Consider the following 18026-nt stretch of genomic DNA (forward strand, 5'->3'; position numbering starts at 1 on the left):
GGCAATTAACAAACGTTTGTGAACAAATTCAAATATGTGTTAAATGCAAAACGGTTTTGGATTTTACAAAACGACGAACGCGCTTACACATATGCGATGAAGTTTTTTTGTAAAACATGCTATATTCACGCTCCTCAAAATCACAAATGCTACATTAAGAAATATAAGCCAAAAAACTTATTAAAATTTAAATTGGTTTTTTTTGATATTGAATGTATGCAAAACAGAAATGAGATGGGAATAAAAAAACACGTTCCTAATTTACTTGTTTCGTCCGAGGTGTGTGAAAAATGTTTTGACAAAGCAGGACGATTGGAAAATTATAATTGCACTAGCTGTAGTATTAATACTCTACAATGGTTTTGGTCTGAAGACAATATTTCTTGTGTGGAGAAATTCATTTCGTATTTAAATTCTTTTACAAGAAAAGTTACGGCCGTATGTCATAACTTTAAATCGTATGACGGACAATTTATTATGGAAGAAATGAGTAAACAATCATTTAAATGCGATGTAACAATGAATGGTTGTAAAATAATGTATATGAACTTTAAAAATGTACGCATTGTTGACTCGCTTAATTTTTTGTGTATGCCCCTATCTGATTCGAAACTTTTTACAAAAGCTTACCCACACCTTCACACCTTTTTCGAATTTATTTAACTGTCAAAGCTTTTGACATTTAGTACACTGACAGTTAGAACTGTCAAAAGCTTATGACGTTTAGTACATTTTTTGACAGTTAGCAAAAGCACATTTTTGACAGTTAGCGCCATCTGTAGGTATTTAGTGACGACACAAAAGTTGTTTTGACATTTAGCAAAGACTCAAACCCGCTCCCCCCCAACTTTTAATTTGTATGTATACTACTAACATTTCAATTTTTAGAAACATTTCTATCTCGAGCTATCACAAAAAAGCTGTTTCCACGACCCCTTGACATGTTAGTACTTTTCACGTGTTCACTCTGAAAATGGGAAACTAACAGAAAAAGTAAGATAACTATAGCTTAGAATTGAAAATCGATTCAAACGAGCCCGGATCGCCGAACCATTGTACCCGATTTTCACCGAAATTGGTTGAAGTTTTGACGATATCACTCTTAAATGTCAATTTTTTTTATCAATTTAGTGTGGCCACGCCTTTGACGGAAAAATTTCGCCTTCGGGGCTTAAAAGCACAATTTTCATGTTTTTCAAAATCTAAATATTTCACGTAGCAACCAGGTTAAAAATCGAAGCGCCTAAAACGGGCCCCTTTGCTAAAAAATAGGGCCCCTAGAATAATTTCCACCCCAGTCAAAAATGCTTATAAAAGGCTCTGGTGGTAGTGGGACCAAAGGGGGAAAAGTCAAAAAGTTCGTGTATGTTTTTCAGTCCTGCGGAAAAAAATTTTTTGTCAAAATTTTCAGTGTTACGGCCCTTCACTAACGTAGGGCCATGATTTCATATGCTGAATGCTAACAGTATATTAACATATCCTTATTTACATGTACTAAAAAAAATTCGTATATGCATTACGTTTTGAGTAATTTTTTTCGCTCGGGATGTTTCAGTTTTACGGCGGATGTCTTCGGCAACGTCTCAGAGTTTTAGTATTATCTTTTGTGTTACGGGACATATAATATTGCTTTCTTCGTCTCTAAAAAAATCTTTTGGTATGTTATAACATAACGGGATCTTCAAGATCTTTAAAAGAATCAAACAATCTATCATTATTTCTTTATTGACAAGCGAAGTAAAAAACCGATCTTTTCAAAAAATAAATTTTACAATAAATAAAAAAAGCTCCTAATGTTCCCAAAATGCATGCCGCGTTCCCTCTTTGAATGATTGATCCCAATTTTTGAACAAATTTCATAGTTTCTGGCCCCAAACAACCTAAAGTTTCGAAAGCTAATGCTCAAAACAAACGAGGCATTGAAAACGTGTTTTGGTCCTATTTTTCATGACGAAATTTTCGAAACTGTCAAATGAAGTTAGAACTTTTTCTATTCAAAATCGCGATTGCTGCATCTGTCAATGAAAACTAGGACCAAAACACGTTTTCAATGCCTCGTTTGTTTTGAGCATAACGGAGTGAACAAATAATTTTCTTTCAAATGTTTGTAATGATTATGTTTAAATCTTTCCGCTTTATCCGCAATTGACCGTTTTTTCTTGCTAGATTCCTTAATGTATGAATGCGCTAATGTATCCCTAATTGTTACGTCCCACAGAATAGCTTTTCCATGACTCCAAGGAATTAAGGTCATACCATATATGGTATACCATCTCTAAATATTCCTGGTGGTTGCATAATATTTGGAAATCCTGCTGAAGAGAATGCATGTGAGAAAACTTTGTCAACTTCATCATGTTCAGCTATTTTGGCTTTTGTTATCATCTTGAATGATAGACCATGTACACCATCCTTTTTGACCATTTCGCCACAACCACATCTATGTTCCTCGCATAAATTAGAACCCAAACGAAGACCAACAGCAATTCTAGCGGAGTTATTATCTAAGAGTAAACCCAATTGGCTCGATGGAAATACTTGCAGCCACTTTGAAGATTCTTTAGTTGATGACGCAAGGAGTCTTGCACGAGCCCGTTCACTAGATACAAACATCTCATCTTTAAAAGCATACATTTGGGCGATTTTTAAATGCTGGATTTTTGTTTACTTTTGATGATATTATTCCACCAGAATCCTTTTTGATAAATGTACGACCGCAATGACGACCACGAATGTGTTAGCTTTCAACAGAAAATAGATTTGGTTGTAGCAGTTTGACCAGCTCTACAAAAATTCCGTTAAACTGCTCGTTTTTCTTTCAGAGCTGGTCGAACGACAACAACCAAAACTAATTTTTATTTAAAGCTAAAAGATTCGTGGTCGGAATTGCGGTCGTATGAATTTCAAATAAATCAGCAAGAAAAAATAATCTCTCTGCATTCGAATTGATTCTTAATCATTAATTTCGTGTGTTTGTGATGTAAATATCTATTTGACGCGATCGACTAGCCTTGGAAACTGATGCAAATCTCATTTCAATTAAAACCAATATTTCGTTATTTGCAAAATTATTTAGTTTACTTGTTTCTGTGAAACAACGAGTAAGACAATAATTTTATCTTAGTCTTTTCCTTTACATATGGAACAGAAACTGTTTATTGTTGACTTAATATCTTAGTTAGAGATCTACGGGTAAAGAATTATTTTATGCGAACTTTACCATTTAGTGCTTTTCTTTCGAAAGTCGGCAGAGAAATGATAACAGATGGCGTTGCTGTCGGTCGGCGTAGCTGTCGGTCGGCGTAGCTATATATTTTATTATTTCTCTGAAAATGGGCTATATAATAAATCTAGCAACGGATGCTCAATTAGTCTGAAAACAGACAATTTTTTTATAATTTATTTACATTCTTTACACAAAATAGAACAGTTCTGCATTTATAGAATTTCTTTTACGATAATAAAAATATATTTAAAAAGCATTTTAATAATTCCTGGACATGATGAAGTTAACAAAATCTTTTCTCATGCATTTTCTTCTGCAGGGTTTCAGAATTTAGTACAACCTCCGGGAATTTCCAGAGATGACGGGAAAAGACCGGATGGTATGACTCTAATTCCATGGAGTCATGGTAGACATATTTTGTGGGATGTAACCATTAGAGACACCCTAGCCCCTTCTTATGTTAATCAGTCATCGAAAAAAGCTGGTTCGATTGCTGATAATGCCGAAAGATCTAAGCACAATCATTATTGTAGGATATCTAACAACTCTGTTCAATGCATTATTTCCAATCAGTATTAAACGAGTGCTCTTACCAATCACACGTCTTATTATTCCCGTCTGTAACCGGATACATTACAGTGGCGCAGTTGGTTATTATAACGAACCGACATAGCGAATTTTATTAAAAACAGTTCACGGCGAACATTAAGGTGAAATTCGGCTATAAGTAATCGGATCAATACGAAGGGCACTGAAGATCAGTCGGATTAAATTAATTAAAGTTTTGCAATCCAATAATTAACTTCAAAATTTTCCTTTTGATTTTTGCTACAATTTTTTTGAGTTTTTTTTAGTTTGGAATGTTTTCTGTTGGATTAATTTTTTTTTGTTAAGGAGGGAGTATTGTAGGATATCTAACAACTCTGTTCAATGCATTATTTCCAATCAGTATTAAACGAGTGCTCTTACCAATCACACGTCTTATTATTCCCGTCTGTAACCGGATACATTACAATTATATTTGTTTAAAAGATAATTATTTATTCCCACCTATTGCTTTTGAATCACTAGGTAGCATGGGTCCTGAGACAAAGACATTTATAAAGAAATTGGGATCATTAATGCAAAAGGCTTCTGGGGAACCGCGCTCTATGGACTACCTGCTACAGAAGGTTTCCATTGCGATTCAACGAAGAAATTCTAGTTGCATTTTAGGGACCTTGGGACGTAATAGAATTGATGATTTTTATTTATTGTAAATATTTGCTTGCAGCCTTTTGAAATGATAGTGATAGACAAAAAAAAAAATAATAATAATAATTTTGTACGACTTTCTTCTCAATATTTTTAAATATTCAAAAAGACTGTCAGGAGGCTGTAAGTTTTTTTAGGACCTAGAACTTTCATTCACTCACACACATAAACAACTACAAAGGCACATCAAAGTCATGTTATAACATTGCCAATTGTTGCATAAATTTGATGTAAATGTTGTGGATTTCCATTTCAATTTAAAAAATATACAATTGTGTTGTTTCATATGTTTTAGAAGAATTATTTTCTTAACATATGCTTAATTGTCAAAATAAGTTATAAAAAGTCGCCGAAACAGTGATTTTTTTATCATTTATTTTGATTCTATAACCAAAATAAGAAATATTTGCGTTGTCAGAAAAAATTTAAATTAATTTTTAACGATGGAGCTACGCGAAACGACATTTTCGTAAATGCTGTCAAAGAGGCAGTCAGAAGGCAGTGAGATGCTAACACAAATACATTTAAGCAAATACTAAGGGAAATGTCATAATTATATAGGGAAACCAAAGCCGTAGGAAGAAAAAGTCGACATTGTTTTTTGCGTTTTTTTTAACGAAGATAACGTTGTGAGTTTTGATTTCAAATAAAAAACTGCGTTTTTTTCAAATGTCGTCGAACAATTTTTATCTTAAAATAAGTCAACGAATCAAAATAAATTAAAAAGATGTTGCTGTTTCCCGACCAAATTACAAGACTACTACACTCGCGGAATTTTGAAAACCGACACATTTTCTGTTTTTGTGTTTTACTTGAGTTTCTGATTTCTTCAAATAAAAATACATGCAAAATGCACAAAAAACCAGTATACCACGAAACAGAAAATGTGTCGGTTTTCAAAATTCCGTGAGTGTAATGCACTAATCCACTGAAGGTAATGCAAATTCGCAGTTACGCACGTGTACATTGTTTGAGGTGAATTTGTTTATCAATACACATGCCTACAATCATTGTAAATGAATTGTGAGCCTATAGGATACACACCCCAAAGTTTGGATACGTCAAAACTCTGATTCTGCATTGAGGGTCTGCATTACCTTCAGTGTTTTTTTATAGAGATAAATTTGACAGTTCAATTGACGATCATTTTCGTCATTTTGACTATAGGTCTCGTTTAAATTTGAATTTTAACGATTAAAATCAGTCAAAATTGAACAGTCAAAAATAATCTCTATAAAAAATCTTACTGTAAGCTGGTAACACTATTGGCAAAGATCCTATCCCAATCTTTTTTAATAGAACGCCTTTTACAGTGTATCGGAAGTGGAAATATCCACACTAAATCTTTTTTTCAGTAATTGAAAGGTTTATTCCAAGTAAACACGAATTTCACTGGCCGAACGAACACGTTTTCATCCACAGATATCGATTTTCATAAAAATATTGATATTGTCATGTCTCTAAGGATGAAATTTTACAGTAATTTGACAATTCGAATCACCTTGGAACGAACCTATACTGGGTCGTTCGATCTTCGTTTGTCCTACTTGAGATTTTTTAACCTAAATCTGAAATAAATTGTTTTGCACAAGGGCGTAACCTCCTCAACCATGGTTTTGCATACTCTCTTTAACACAGACATTCTACTTTTTCCAAATTAATCGAAATTCGTTGGGTCCACGGCAGAGTAAAATAAACCAGGCAGGAGCGGTTCATTTTTGAAACATCAAATAAGGGACCTAATACGCTGTATGAAAATGAGCTCAATTAACACGACTGACATAAATTGAAAAAAAAAATATTCGCAAAAAATATAGGGCTACTAGATTATACAGGTCCCTAGTCAAATCAACGCTCCTGCCTGGTTAAATTTACTCTGCCGTGGTTGGGTCTCTCTCTCTCTCTTCTGATCCAATGATTCCAGATTGTATCACATGATATGCACCGATTACCGGATTACATGCTTGCTATCAATATCAACACAAGCATTTGTACCATCACAATTATTCATCATCAGTTCTATAAACTGTTTGCTCTTTTGTCGGTAATAACATTAACGATAAGACGTGCGTGTGTGTGGGACAATTTCCATTCAAACATTTCGCTCAAGAGTCGAGAAACAGAACAGCATTTGAACAGTTGTTCAGATCATGTCGCAAGGTGAAGTTTTGACTTGTCGTGCAGCGGTTTGTTGGGAAAAGGGTGAGGAGCTGAAAATCGAAGAAATTCAAGTTGCACCGCCAGCCAAGAATGAGGTTCGAGTCAAAATTATCGCTACGAGTTTGGTACGTGTTGATTGGTGAAACCTTGAACCGATTTTGTAATGACTTAAGTATTGGGCTAAGAAAATTTGTTTCTTAATAATTGCAGTGCTACAGTGACATTGCTGCCCTCGATGGAAAGTTCCTCAGCATTTATCCTATTGTTCTAGGTAATAACTAAATTGACATTAAAACCAAGGTCTATAACAGATGCATCTGTACAAAGCACTGAACCAAGCACGAGAAAAGAATTTTCAAGAGGGGCCTCCCTAACGCAGTAGTCAAAATCTCTCATATAAATTAAGTTTGCAAGGTTGGTATAATAATACTGCGTCACAACATTACATGAGAAGAGGTGCCGATTTTCCGTTAAAACAATCTGTTCTAGTGCTTGGTTCGGTGCTATGGTCTGAAAGTATTCTCAGACCATTTCACCTAGGTTTTCATTTTCAATCGACTTTCACTTCACGTTTTGCAATTATTTTGTGTCGTCTTATCTTATCACATCTGAATTGCGGCTGATTGTAGATTTCAGATCGTAAATATCAATTGAGTGAAGTGTGGCCGACGTTCTACGAAAACCGTCTTTCATCTAAGAAAACACCAAAAATCTGTAATTTTGTGCTGTCACTGTTTTCAGGTCATGAAGGTGCCGGCGTAGTCGAATCAGTCGGTGAAGGAGTAACTGAAGGAGAATTCAAGCCCGGCGACACCGTCATTCCACTGTTCTTGCCGCAATGCAAAAAGTGTTCGGTTTGTCTGCATAAAACGGCGAATGTTTGTGTGGAGTTCATGAGCGAATTCAATGGCCTGATGGCAGACGGAACGTCGCGAATGAGTTGCCGAGGTCAGCCTCTATTCCAATTTGTTGGCTGTTCAACATTTTCCGAATATTGTGTCGTTAGCGTGAACAACTTATGCAAAATCAATCCGCAAGCGCCGCTCGATAAAGTTTGCATTTATTCGTGCGGCTTTTGTACGGGCTACGGAAGTGCTTTCAATAATGCTAATGTCGAAAAAGGAAGCAGCTGCGCTGTGTGGGGTTTGGGTACACTTGGTCTTTCGGCTGTGTTGGGTTGCAGAGATGCGGGTGCGACTAGAATTATCGGCATTGATGTCAATCCGTCAAAGTTTGCAATTGCTAAAGAGTTTGGCGTAACTGAGGTGATCAATCCTCGTGATCTAACTGCGCCAATCGACGAACACTTGATGAAGACATACGGTGGCATTGACTATACATTCGAGTGCATCGGCAACATTCAAACAATGAAGGTAATCGAGGCGAAAAGTGATAATGAGATTTCCCGGCAAGAATTTTTTTTTTTTTTTAATTATTTCAGGAAGCCTTCGGCTCCACCTCATTAGGCTATGGCGTGTGTGTCTTGCTGGGCGTTAGCCCGAACGGACAGGAACTGGGAATTGAACCCATTCAGTGTCAACTTGGCCGAACATTAAAGGGTTCACTTTTCGGTGGTTACAAGAGCAAGGATAGCGTACCACGACTCGTTCAAGAATACATGGATGGGCTGCTGCCTACCGATAAGCTCATTACTCATCACTTAAGTCTTGTGGAGGTGAACAAAGCAATCGAATTGTTAAAAAGCGGACAAACCATTCGAACGGTCATCCATCATGAGTAGAAAATGTTAAACATTCGAATTTTATAAAATAAAGCTTGCGAATCAACCACAAGATTGCTTTAGCATACGAAACGTTTTTCATTGAATGAGTCTATGCGTGGAGAGATAACGGGCTTTGCTCTATGGATTTCGACACAATACGTGAGTGCGAGTAATAGGTGAATGTCTTTTGCGATAGAATCCGAAATAAACGAACGAAATTTGCGGCATCTCTAATAAAAAAGACAAAACGAAACTAAGACTTGAGTGCGTGAAGTTAGCGCAAAGTTTAGCAAAGACATGAACCAGTAGTGTATTTAGCAACGATTCAAACCATTTGTTTATTACTCACCTATATTGTATGGCGAATTTCCGATGGGGAAACTACTTCAAAAACGCTGTACCACGACTTCATGACTTTGTACGAAGCTGAGCCAATAACTTTGACTTTACGGGTATTTGTATATTTTCTGGGCCCTGTACCATGAGTTTCCAGAGCAGTTTTGTCCTCACGAATTTCTTTGGTGAAATGTTGATAAAATTTTCCTAACGGGTAGAATTCTACTGATACAAAATGTAATCTAATGACAAAACAGAGAAAATATTAGATAACAAAATTGTCTGTATCCATCCTTTTATTTCACAAAATATTGCAATGAAACACAGCACTGCTTCAAATTTAACACTTGTCGATTAAGTGTTAATGCTTAGATCAGTGCTGTGAATGAAATTATAAATTATAAAATCACGAATGCGTACATTGTGATATCCACTGTATATTGTTGAAGATACATGTAATTTATGTAATTCGTTTAAGATAGGGCACGGCACTGCTTCTAGCATGAACATAGAAAATATTCGGAGTAGACGTGTGCGCCGCCGTCGGCGCGCCGGCGAAAAAAGCTCCACGCCGATGCTTTGCCGCCGACGACGAAAAATGGGTCACGCCGCCGCCGACGGTCATCTGTCGGCGTATCGCATTAGTGCAAAATAAACCAAAAATTCGGTTGATGAATTAGGCACGAACTGCTAGTATCAACTAGAGTGTTAAATAAACTAGATCGAAACTTCATAAAACTGTTCAATTGATTATAAAAATTAAGTGAGTTTTCCTACTTCTCTCGTACTTCTCTTCGTTTTGTAAATAGTTAATGTGTTACCCATACTGCAATGTATTTCTGAAGCTCACGAAATCTGCAACAAGATGAGGATCTGGCATTTCTTAATGACTTAATGACTTAGGGCCTTAGTGACTTTCTATTGAAAATTGGGAAGGGAAATTTTCCTGATGAAAGAAGCAAAGCCGGTGGAGGGGAACTAAGGATCAAAGATCTGAGTTCCTGTTTTTATTTTTGAAGCCTCCCAGTCTTCCAACCTACTGCAGCGGCTTCATAATCATACTTGGATGTAACACTCGAAAAATTACATAACTTCGAAAGGCACACAAGTCTCTCGGCTAACGAATTGTCCAAGTACATTTGTATCTTGTACAGTATCGACTTAATCTAACCAACAAATTTCCCGTATATAAGTCTATGATTAGAAGTATGAGGAAATTGTGCAGAAACGCACGTATCAATTAACTTCCATTCTAATAAACGTTCCCTATTCTAGTTAATCTTTGTTAAATTTATTTATTATTCACATCAAAAACGTAAGTAACAAACGAAAAAGGAACATTGCTGACATAAGTAGTAATTCTCTGGTCTTGACTCGTCATTATTAAGTGAATGTATGATTTCACAATTAAATTCGATGCCAAAATTAGTGAATTTGGCTGCAAAATTATTGTGTACTACCGCTACAAGCATTCCGAAAGAGCTTGATTTTTCAATAGCACTGATGATTATTCACTCGAAACGTTTGTGTTTGCGGATAACTTAAAACTGTATTCTGTTCATCCATAATAGGTCTGTTCCAAGGCCATTTGAATCGTCAAACTTCTGTCAAATTTCATCCACAGACAACATAACCTAAACGACTTTTCATACAAAATCCTGTAGGTTATGTTGTCTGTGGATGAAATCGTCGTCGTTCGTGTTGTCAAAGTTCATTTTTACAGCTACTTGGAACAAACCTATAATTATAGTATTATCGAGGAAGCAAAATTTTGTAAAGGTGTTAAAGATTGTCGTGTTTCCAATACTACTGAAATTGTGAAGTGAATGGCAAAATAATCAACTTCTAACTTGAAGTGCTCAACGCCGACAGTTTACGCAATCGGCGCGTCGCCACCGTCTTCTAAAAACTCACGCCGCCGCCGCCGATGAAGCGTATATCGGCGCACACGTCTAATTCGGAGTCTGATCAAATCACTGTAGGCACTGGGTTTCTTTGTAAAGGTGTAGTGTGCTCGTTGTATGAGTTATAACATGCAATCCTACGCGGTAGTTCTTAACTCTAAAGCCTCTAGGATTGACACTTCTCAATTCAGCCTTCATGCTAAGAGCAGTGCTGTGTATCAATGAAAGTAAATAGATAGGTATGGCCAAACGTTCAAATTTGTTCTAGCCGGAGCACATACGAATTTGCATGGCGCCCCCTCAAACGAACTCATTTCTAGTGCAAATTTCCACTAGAAATGAGTTCGTTTGAGGGGCGCCATGCAAATTCGTATGTGCTCCGACTTGTATGGACTGGCCATACCTATTTATCTACTTTCATTGCTGTGTATAGAGACAATTTTCGTGTAGACAATTTCGTTGTAAGCACAAATATTCTTACCACCACAAATAATTTGTGTTGACAGAAAATATATTGATGAACCAGTCTTAGCTAATGTTTGTGTCCAGCGCAAATATTTATGCTGACACAAGTTTTTCTATTTTTCTATAGTCTTTGTAGTTCTTTCTGTATTATGAATTTTCTAAACGATATTTTGATGCATTTCGTAAATGGATGAATTTCCTATGGACTCCTAAATCATCGAAAAGGTGGTTTTTATTCCCAAGCACTAATTTAATAACCATTTCATTACTCCTGCGGCCTCGTGTCTTAATTACACATCTAGAGCCTCGACTTCGTCTTGAACCATTTACCATTCCTCGAACATAAAGCACCCTTTACAGTTCTTGTAGAATTTATAACTATTACATATCGATTGCATAATAGTTATTTATGCAACACGAATCGTATGCCGGTAAGTTATCGCACTAGATGTCAGATTGCCAATCCGAGGCGAAGCCGAGTTGGCAAGACATAGTGTGCGATAATATACCAGCATACGATTCGTGTTGCTTAAATAACTATTATGCAATGAAGAAAATCGAATAAACACGGAAGATAATCCTAGTGTGACTTCAGTAACTAGTGCAATAAAATATGTTCATATGACATTGCACAAAGCCCGCGTAAATAACAAATATCGCCAATGAAATGCATAAAAGTTATGAAAGATCCGTATACTTACAGAAAATTATCGCACCAAACTATGCGATGAGGATCTTTATAAACTACGAATCGCATGAGTTACTTGAAGGAAATTAACCATCGCTATACAAGCGAGTTCACCACTCACCCTTTTGACTATAACAACCAAACCACGTGATTCCTGATGCATCAATCTGTCGAATTTGTCAAAAGAATATGGTAGAGTCAAGGAAAACTCCTCATTATTTGGCTTCGACCATAGCGCTCTCAAGCACCAAAGCTGACTTTGACGTCACTCAAATAGATGCTTCGGACAGTGCTATGCTTCGACTAATAATTTTCATTGATACTATGAGCGATAAATGCTGAAATCTTTGGATAAATAAGAAAAAGTGGATTTTTCTGCGAATTGACTTCTAAGGACACTTTTGTGCAGAAGTCGATGTGCTGACGAATTGCCGAAGAAACTATGTTTTAACTTTCGCTACTTTTCGCTCTGAGTTGGCAAAACGCAATTTTCGAGGATGCCAATAGCCCGATAACGTCGTAAAATCGAGCTATTCACCAAACCAATCCTTCATCAGTTACAGAGCATCAGTTACAATGCTATGCTCTCGACCTACTCGTTCATCCGCCTAGTTCAACAGCGAGTGTTACTTTTAAAACATTGAAAAACGGCATATATATAATAGTCATCGCAAATGTAAATACAAATAGATAACCTTGGAAGCAGATTCAAAGTGAATCTCATTTCAGTTAAAACCTGTATATACTTCACTATTTGCCAATTTATTTACTCGTTTCTGTGGAACAACGAGTAAAAGGTTATCATACATCGGCATCACTAGCAATTTTGTTTTGTATGAGTTCGCACTATAATTCAGTGACTGAATAAAAAAGTACGGGGAAAGCGTAGACAGTAAGTCGAAGCAAGGGTGTTTAAGCCATTGACTCAGCACTCAGCAACCAACGAAGCTCTAGCGAAATATTCTAATCTTCATGTTTTCAGAAAAATTGGGCGCCTCAGTATACTATATACGGCGTATATTATACGCTGTTATGCAATACTGAAGATATAAACTTTAATTTTGGAGATAAAAAATAGATTTGGGAAGTATAAAATGTAGTTACAATTCTTACAAAACGGCAGTTAATTAATTCACAAAAAGGCAGTTAGAAGTGGAGATAACTAATTCGAAAGTAGAGATAATAGGTTTGTTCCAAATAACTGTAAACGCGAACTTTGACAACCCGAACCACGACGATTTCATCCACAGACGACATAACCTCTGTTTTTTGCAAAAATTTTGAGGCGCCGTGTACTTATAGTGACAGCTTTCAAAAAAATTTTACGTATTGAAGCTGCTTCGCGCTAATTTCGGCAGCTCATTTTTCATGAGAAATTGTTTAGGTTATGTTGTCTATGGATGAAATTTGACAATTCGTATGGCCTTGGAACAGACCTATTATTTCAAGAATTTTTCATATTTGGAGATAAAAATGCAGAAAAGTGGAGATAAATAAATTAAAAATGGAGATTATTATCTCCAAAATTCTGCGCTCTTTTCTCCGAAATTCTGCTTTTTTAAATTTTTTGTCTCCGTTTTTTTTATTTATTTTTTTTTAAATGCATGAATCCAAAAATTTGAGACTTTGTCACTGAGGAAACGGAACGAAGCGGACAAGATATCGTGCAAAACACCAGAACTAGACAAAGATAATGTAGGAAGATACGACAGGGTAATTTCTCATCTTTACACTGTTTCAAGGTCATGTGATTAGAGTCAAAACTACTCTCTTTGACATAGGCAATATTCTATGACTATGCTAAGCACAACAGGTGGCCTAGGTGCAGGGGCTCTGTCGTACCCATTCATAATAAACTATCTAGGTACTTTGCATCGTGGTGAATTGGTGATCAATAGAAGGGTGCCACGCGTAGGAGAGAAAATATCTTGACTAACAATCACAAATTGCACAAAGAAAGTGGTGAAAATACCATGTAGCGAAATCGTTCCTTAGAAGTACAAATCGTATAAAGAAAGCAGTGACCAGTGACATCTGTTGTTATGAAAACTCAAGCTCAAATGCAATATATTTCCATTTATTTCAATTTACATCAAAGAGATATCATAATTCGGCGTCTCCCCTTCGACAGATAGAGGTATAACATCAAGGCAGTAAACTTTATGAAGGTGACGCAGATACCACACATTATGGGAATACTTTTCTTTCTGTGTCATTTTAGCAATTTATTTCGTTGCAACTTTTGGTCTGGAACATAATCTCAAATGTGTGGTTATGTTGGTTTCTATCTGTCGTATATCGTTCAATTTTTCGTAGCACAAGTTACCTCTATCTGTGGAAGCGACGTCCTAGTCATATCTCTGATTTACATACATTTCTAGTACAATTTAGCGCTTCTTGTGACCTAACCTCGTTGCTGTCACATTTCATTGCTATTTTACCAGAGTGAAGTTATTTCACAAGAAAATAGAGCGCAAACAATAAAGTTAAAAAAAATGTAGCGCCTCTACTCTACAGGAACGGAGGTCTCATATAGCCTGCTTGAATAAATAGCAGTTACGAACATTATAATTTGTGTACCTGTTTTGGACGATTGATTTCAGGCAATTTCGCGAGTTGTAGGCCGAACGGAGTGAGGCTTACAAGCGAAAGTGCCTAATCGTCCAATGCAAAAATCAAAAATTGCCCTCATTTTCAGCCCGAAGCATGAAAATAACCATTACAGCTCAGAGTCATTTCATTTCATTTATTTCATCTTAAAAAAGTACTGTTTTACATGACCTGCGTAACTCTAGTTTGCATTAAACAATTCAAAAGAGCTACTCTTTTTTTCGAAATTTGTTGTATTGGGTCTTTCCCGCATTTATTTGAAAGCACCTTGGATTTTTTTGGATTGTTTCTTGTATGGCGTAAGTGTTTAAGCTGACTATTTTACAAGAAAACCATTAAAACATTTGTTTCTATTTTCAAACATGAGCAAAGTGCCTGCTCATTTTCACTGCACATACGTTGAGGTTAGCAATGAAAGTAAATAGATAGGTATGGCCAATCGTTCAAATTTGTTCTAGCCGGAGCACATACGGATTTGCATGGCGCCACCTCAAACGAACTCATTTCTAGTGCAAATTCCCACTAGAAATGAGTTCGTTTGAGGTGGCGCCATGCCAATCCGTATGTGCTCCGACTTGTATGGACTGGCCATACCTACTTATCTACTTTCATTGGAGGTTAGGGTTCTCTGTGGATGATTTTTGACATTTCGAATAACCTTGCAGTTTGCGTCCCATAATTACAATTGTATGCAACGAATATCGGATTGCCCAGAACATGCTTGCAATACAACACAAACATTTATGTCAGCACAATTATTATTCATCAGTTCAACTGATTCAGTCGTATAAATCGTTTGCTCTTTTGTCTGTAAATAATTAAACTATTAGCTGTGCATGTGTGGGACAATTTCCATTCAAACGTTTCACTTAAGAGTTGAGAAACAGAACAGCATTTGAACAGTTGTTCAGATCATGTCGCAAGGTAGAGTTTTAACTTGTCGTGCGGCCGTTTGTTGGGAAAAGGGTGAGGAGCTGAAAATCGAAGAAATTCAAGTTGCACCGCCATCCAAGAATGAGGTTCGAGTCAAAATTATCGCTACGAGTTTGGTACGTGTTGATTGGTGAAACCTTGAACCGATTTTGTAATGACTTAAGTATTGGGCTAAGAAAATTTGTTTCTTAATAATTGCAGTGCTACAGTGACATTGCTGCCCTCGATGGAAAGTTCCTCAGCATTTATCCTATTGTTCTAGGTAATAACTAAATTGACATTACAGCCAATGTCTATAACAGATGCAGTCTGCAAGTATTCGCTAGCACATCAACGCTTTTTGTGTCGCCTTATCTTATCACATCTCAATTGTCACTGTTTTCAGGTCATGAAGGTGCCGGCGTCGTCGAATCAGTCGGTGAAGGAGTAACTGAAGGAGAATTCGCGCCCGGCGACACCGTCATTCCACTGTTCTTGCCGCAATGCAAAAAGTGTTCGGTTTGTCTGCATAAAACGGCGAATGTTTGTGTGGAGTTCATGAGCGAATTCAATGGCCTGATGGCAGACGGAACGTCACGAATGAGTTGCCGAGGTCAACCTCTATTCCAATTTATTGGCTGTTCAACATTTTCCGAATATTGTGTCGTTAGCGTGAACAACTTATGCAAAATCAATCCGCAAGCGCCGCTCGATAAAGTTTGCATTTATTCGTGCGGCTTTTGTACGGGCTACGGAAGTGCTCTCAATAATGCTAACGTCGAAAAGGGAAGCAGCTGTGCTGTGTGGGGTCTGGGTACACTTGGTCTTTCGGCTGTGTTGGGTTGCAGAGATGCGGGTGCGACTAGAATTATCGGCATTGATGTCAATCCGTCAAAGTTTGCAATTGCTAAGGAGTTTGGCGCAACTGAGGTGATCAATCCTCGTGATCTAACTGTGCCAATCGACGAACACTTGATGAAGACATACGGTGGCATTAACTATACATTCGGGTGCATCGGTAACATTCAAACAATGAAGGTAATTGAGGCGAAAAGTAATAATGAGATTTCCCGGCAAGAAATTTTTTTTTTTAATTATTTCAGGAAGCCTTCGGCTCCACCTCATTAGGTTATGGCGTGTGTGTCTTGCTGGGCGTTAGCCCGAACGGACAGGAACTGGGAATTGAACCCATTCAGTGTCAACTTGGCCGAACATTAAAGGGTTCACTTTTCGGTGGTTACAAGAGCAAGGATAGCGTACCACGACTCGTTCAAGAATACATGGATGGGCTGCTGCCTACCGATAAGCTCATTACTCATCACTTAAGTCTTGTTGAGGTGAACAAAGCAATCGAATTGTTAAAAAGCGGACAAACCATTCGATCGGTCATCCATCATGAGTAGAAAATGTTAAACATTCGGATTTTATAAAATAAAGCTTGCGAATCAACCACAAGATTGCTTTAGCATACGAAACGTTTTTCATTGAACGAGTCTATGCGTGGAGAGATAATGTACTTAGCTCTATGGATTTCGACACTATACGTGATTGCGAGTAATAGGTGAATGTCTTTTGCGATAGAATCCGAAATAAACGAACGAAATTTGCGGCATCTCTAATATAAAAGACAAAACGAAACTAAGACTTGAGTGTGTGAAGTTAGCGCAAAGTTTAGCAAAGACATAAACCAGTAGTGCAACGATTCAAACCATTTGTTTATTACTCACCTATATTGTATGGCGAATTTCCGATGGGGGAAATCGCTGTACCACGACTTTGTGAGTTTGTATGAAACTGAGCAAATGACGTTGACTTCACGGTAATTTTTAGCCCCGTACGAAGTAGGGCTTATAGGATTACGGTGCCGTGTGTAATTGATATTCGAAGCAGACGGTAAGGGAAAAGTGTTTGCCTATGTTCATAGATGACGAATCCGCAATAAAAATTTTGTCTGTCCGTCTGTCCGTCTGTCCGTCACGTCGATATCTTGAGTAAATCAAATTCGATTTCAAAAAAAAAAAAATTTCCTGAAAGATAGTCAAAATAGTGAGGCTAAGTTCGAAAATGGGCATATTCGGGTCGGCCCTTCGTGAGTTAGGGCCACCTAAGTGATTTAAGGTCTTTTGGTGATATTTACGGCAAAAAAAACGTTGGAAATGTAAATGAAACGGCAAAAGATAGGTAATGTCGATACCGATCCAGGAAAAAAAAAGTTTATTAAAAGCGGGTGTATGGCCCGTGAGTTAGGGCCCTAGAAGTGAAAGGCTACTCGGCCCTAAGTGTATTTTGCATATAGCTCGAGTAAATTTCATCCTTTTTCCGTGATTTTTGTTTCATTTGAAAGGTAATCGAAGCCCGAATATAATGTGGCGAAAAACGTTTTAAATTTGGGTCCTTGGACTGAGGCCGCTCCTCGGCCCTAAGTGTATTTTGCATATAAATCGAGTAAATCTCATCCAATTTTGCTAGTTTTTGTCTTATATGAAAGGTAATTGAATACCGAATAGAATGTGGTGCGAAAAATGTTTGAAAATTAGGTCCTTAGACTGAGGCCGCTCCTCGGCCCTAAGTGTATTTTGCATATAACTCGAGTAAATTTCATCCGATTTTCCTAATTTTTGTTTCATTTGAAAAGTAATCGAACGAGGAATAGAATGTTGTTGAAAAAATAGTATTTTATTGCTATGTGAGACAAAATCGAGAATTACTTCGTATGTACATATTGTATATAACAAGTGAGCGAAGCGA

At 37.1% G+C, this 18026-nt stretch overlaps 2 protein-coding genes across 2 annotated transcripts; both read left to right on the forward strand.

Annotated features, from left to right (window-relative positions):
* Positions 1-6443: 6443 nt before the first annotated feature.
* LOC119084974 (alcohol dehydrogenase class-3-like) lies at positions 6444-8453 on the forward strand. Its single transcript, XM_037195126.1, has 4 exons — positions 6444-6765; positions 6851-6911; positions 7382-8013; positions 8082-8453. Exons 1-4 carry the CDS (start codon positions 6631-6633, stop codon positions 8379-8381), a joined length of 1128 nt encoding a protein of 375 aa, XP_037051021.1. The 5' UTR covers positions 6444-6630; the 3' UTR covers positions 8382-8453.
* A 6622-nt stretch (positions 8454-15075) lies between these two features.
* On the forward strand, positions 15076-16748 carry LOC119084975 (alcohol dehydrogenase class-3-like). Its single transcript, XM_037195127.1, has 4 exons — positions 15076-15415; positions 15501-15561; positions 15685-16316; positions 16382-16748. The coding sequence occupies exons 1-4, from the start codon at positions 15281-15283 to the stop codon at positions 16679-16681; spliced, it is 1128 nt and encodes a 375-aa protein (XP_037051022.1). The 5' UTR covers positions 15076-15280; the 3' UTR covers positions 16682-16748.
* The last annotated feature ends 1278 nt before the right edge of the window (positions 16749-18026 follow it).

The sequence above is a fragment of the Bradysia coprophila genome, unplaced genomic scaffold, assembly GCF_014529535.1.
Source record: "Bradysia coprophila strain Holo2 unplaced genomic scaffold, BU_Bcop_v1 contig_94, whole genome shotgun sequence".
NCBI classification, from domain to species: domain Eukaryota; kingdom Metazoa; phylum Arthropoda; class Insecta; order Diptera; family Sciaridae; genus Bradysia; species Bradysia coprophila.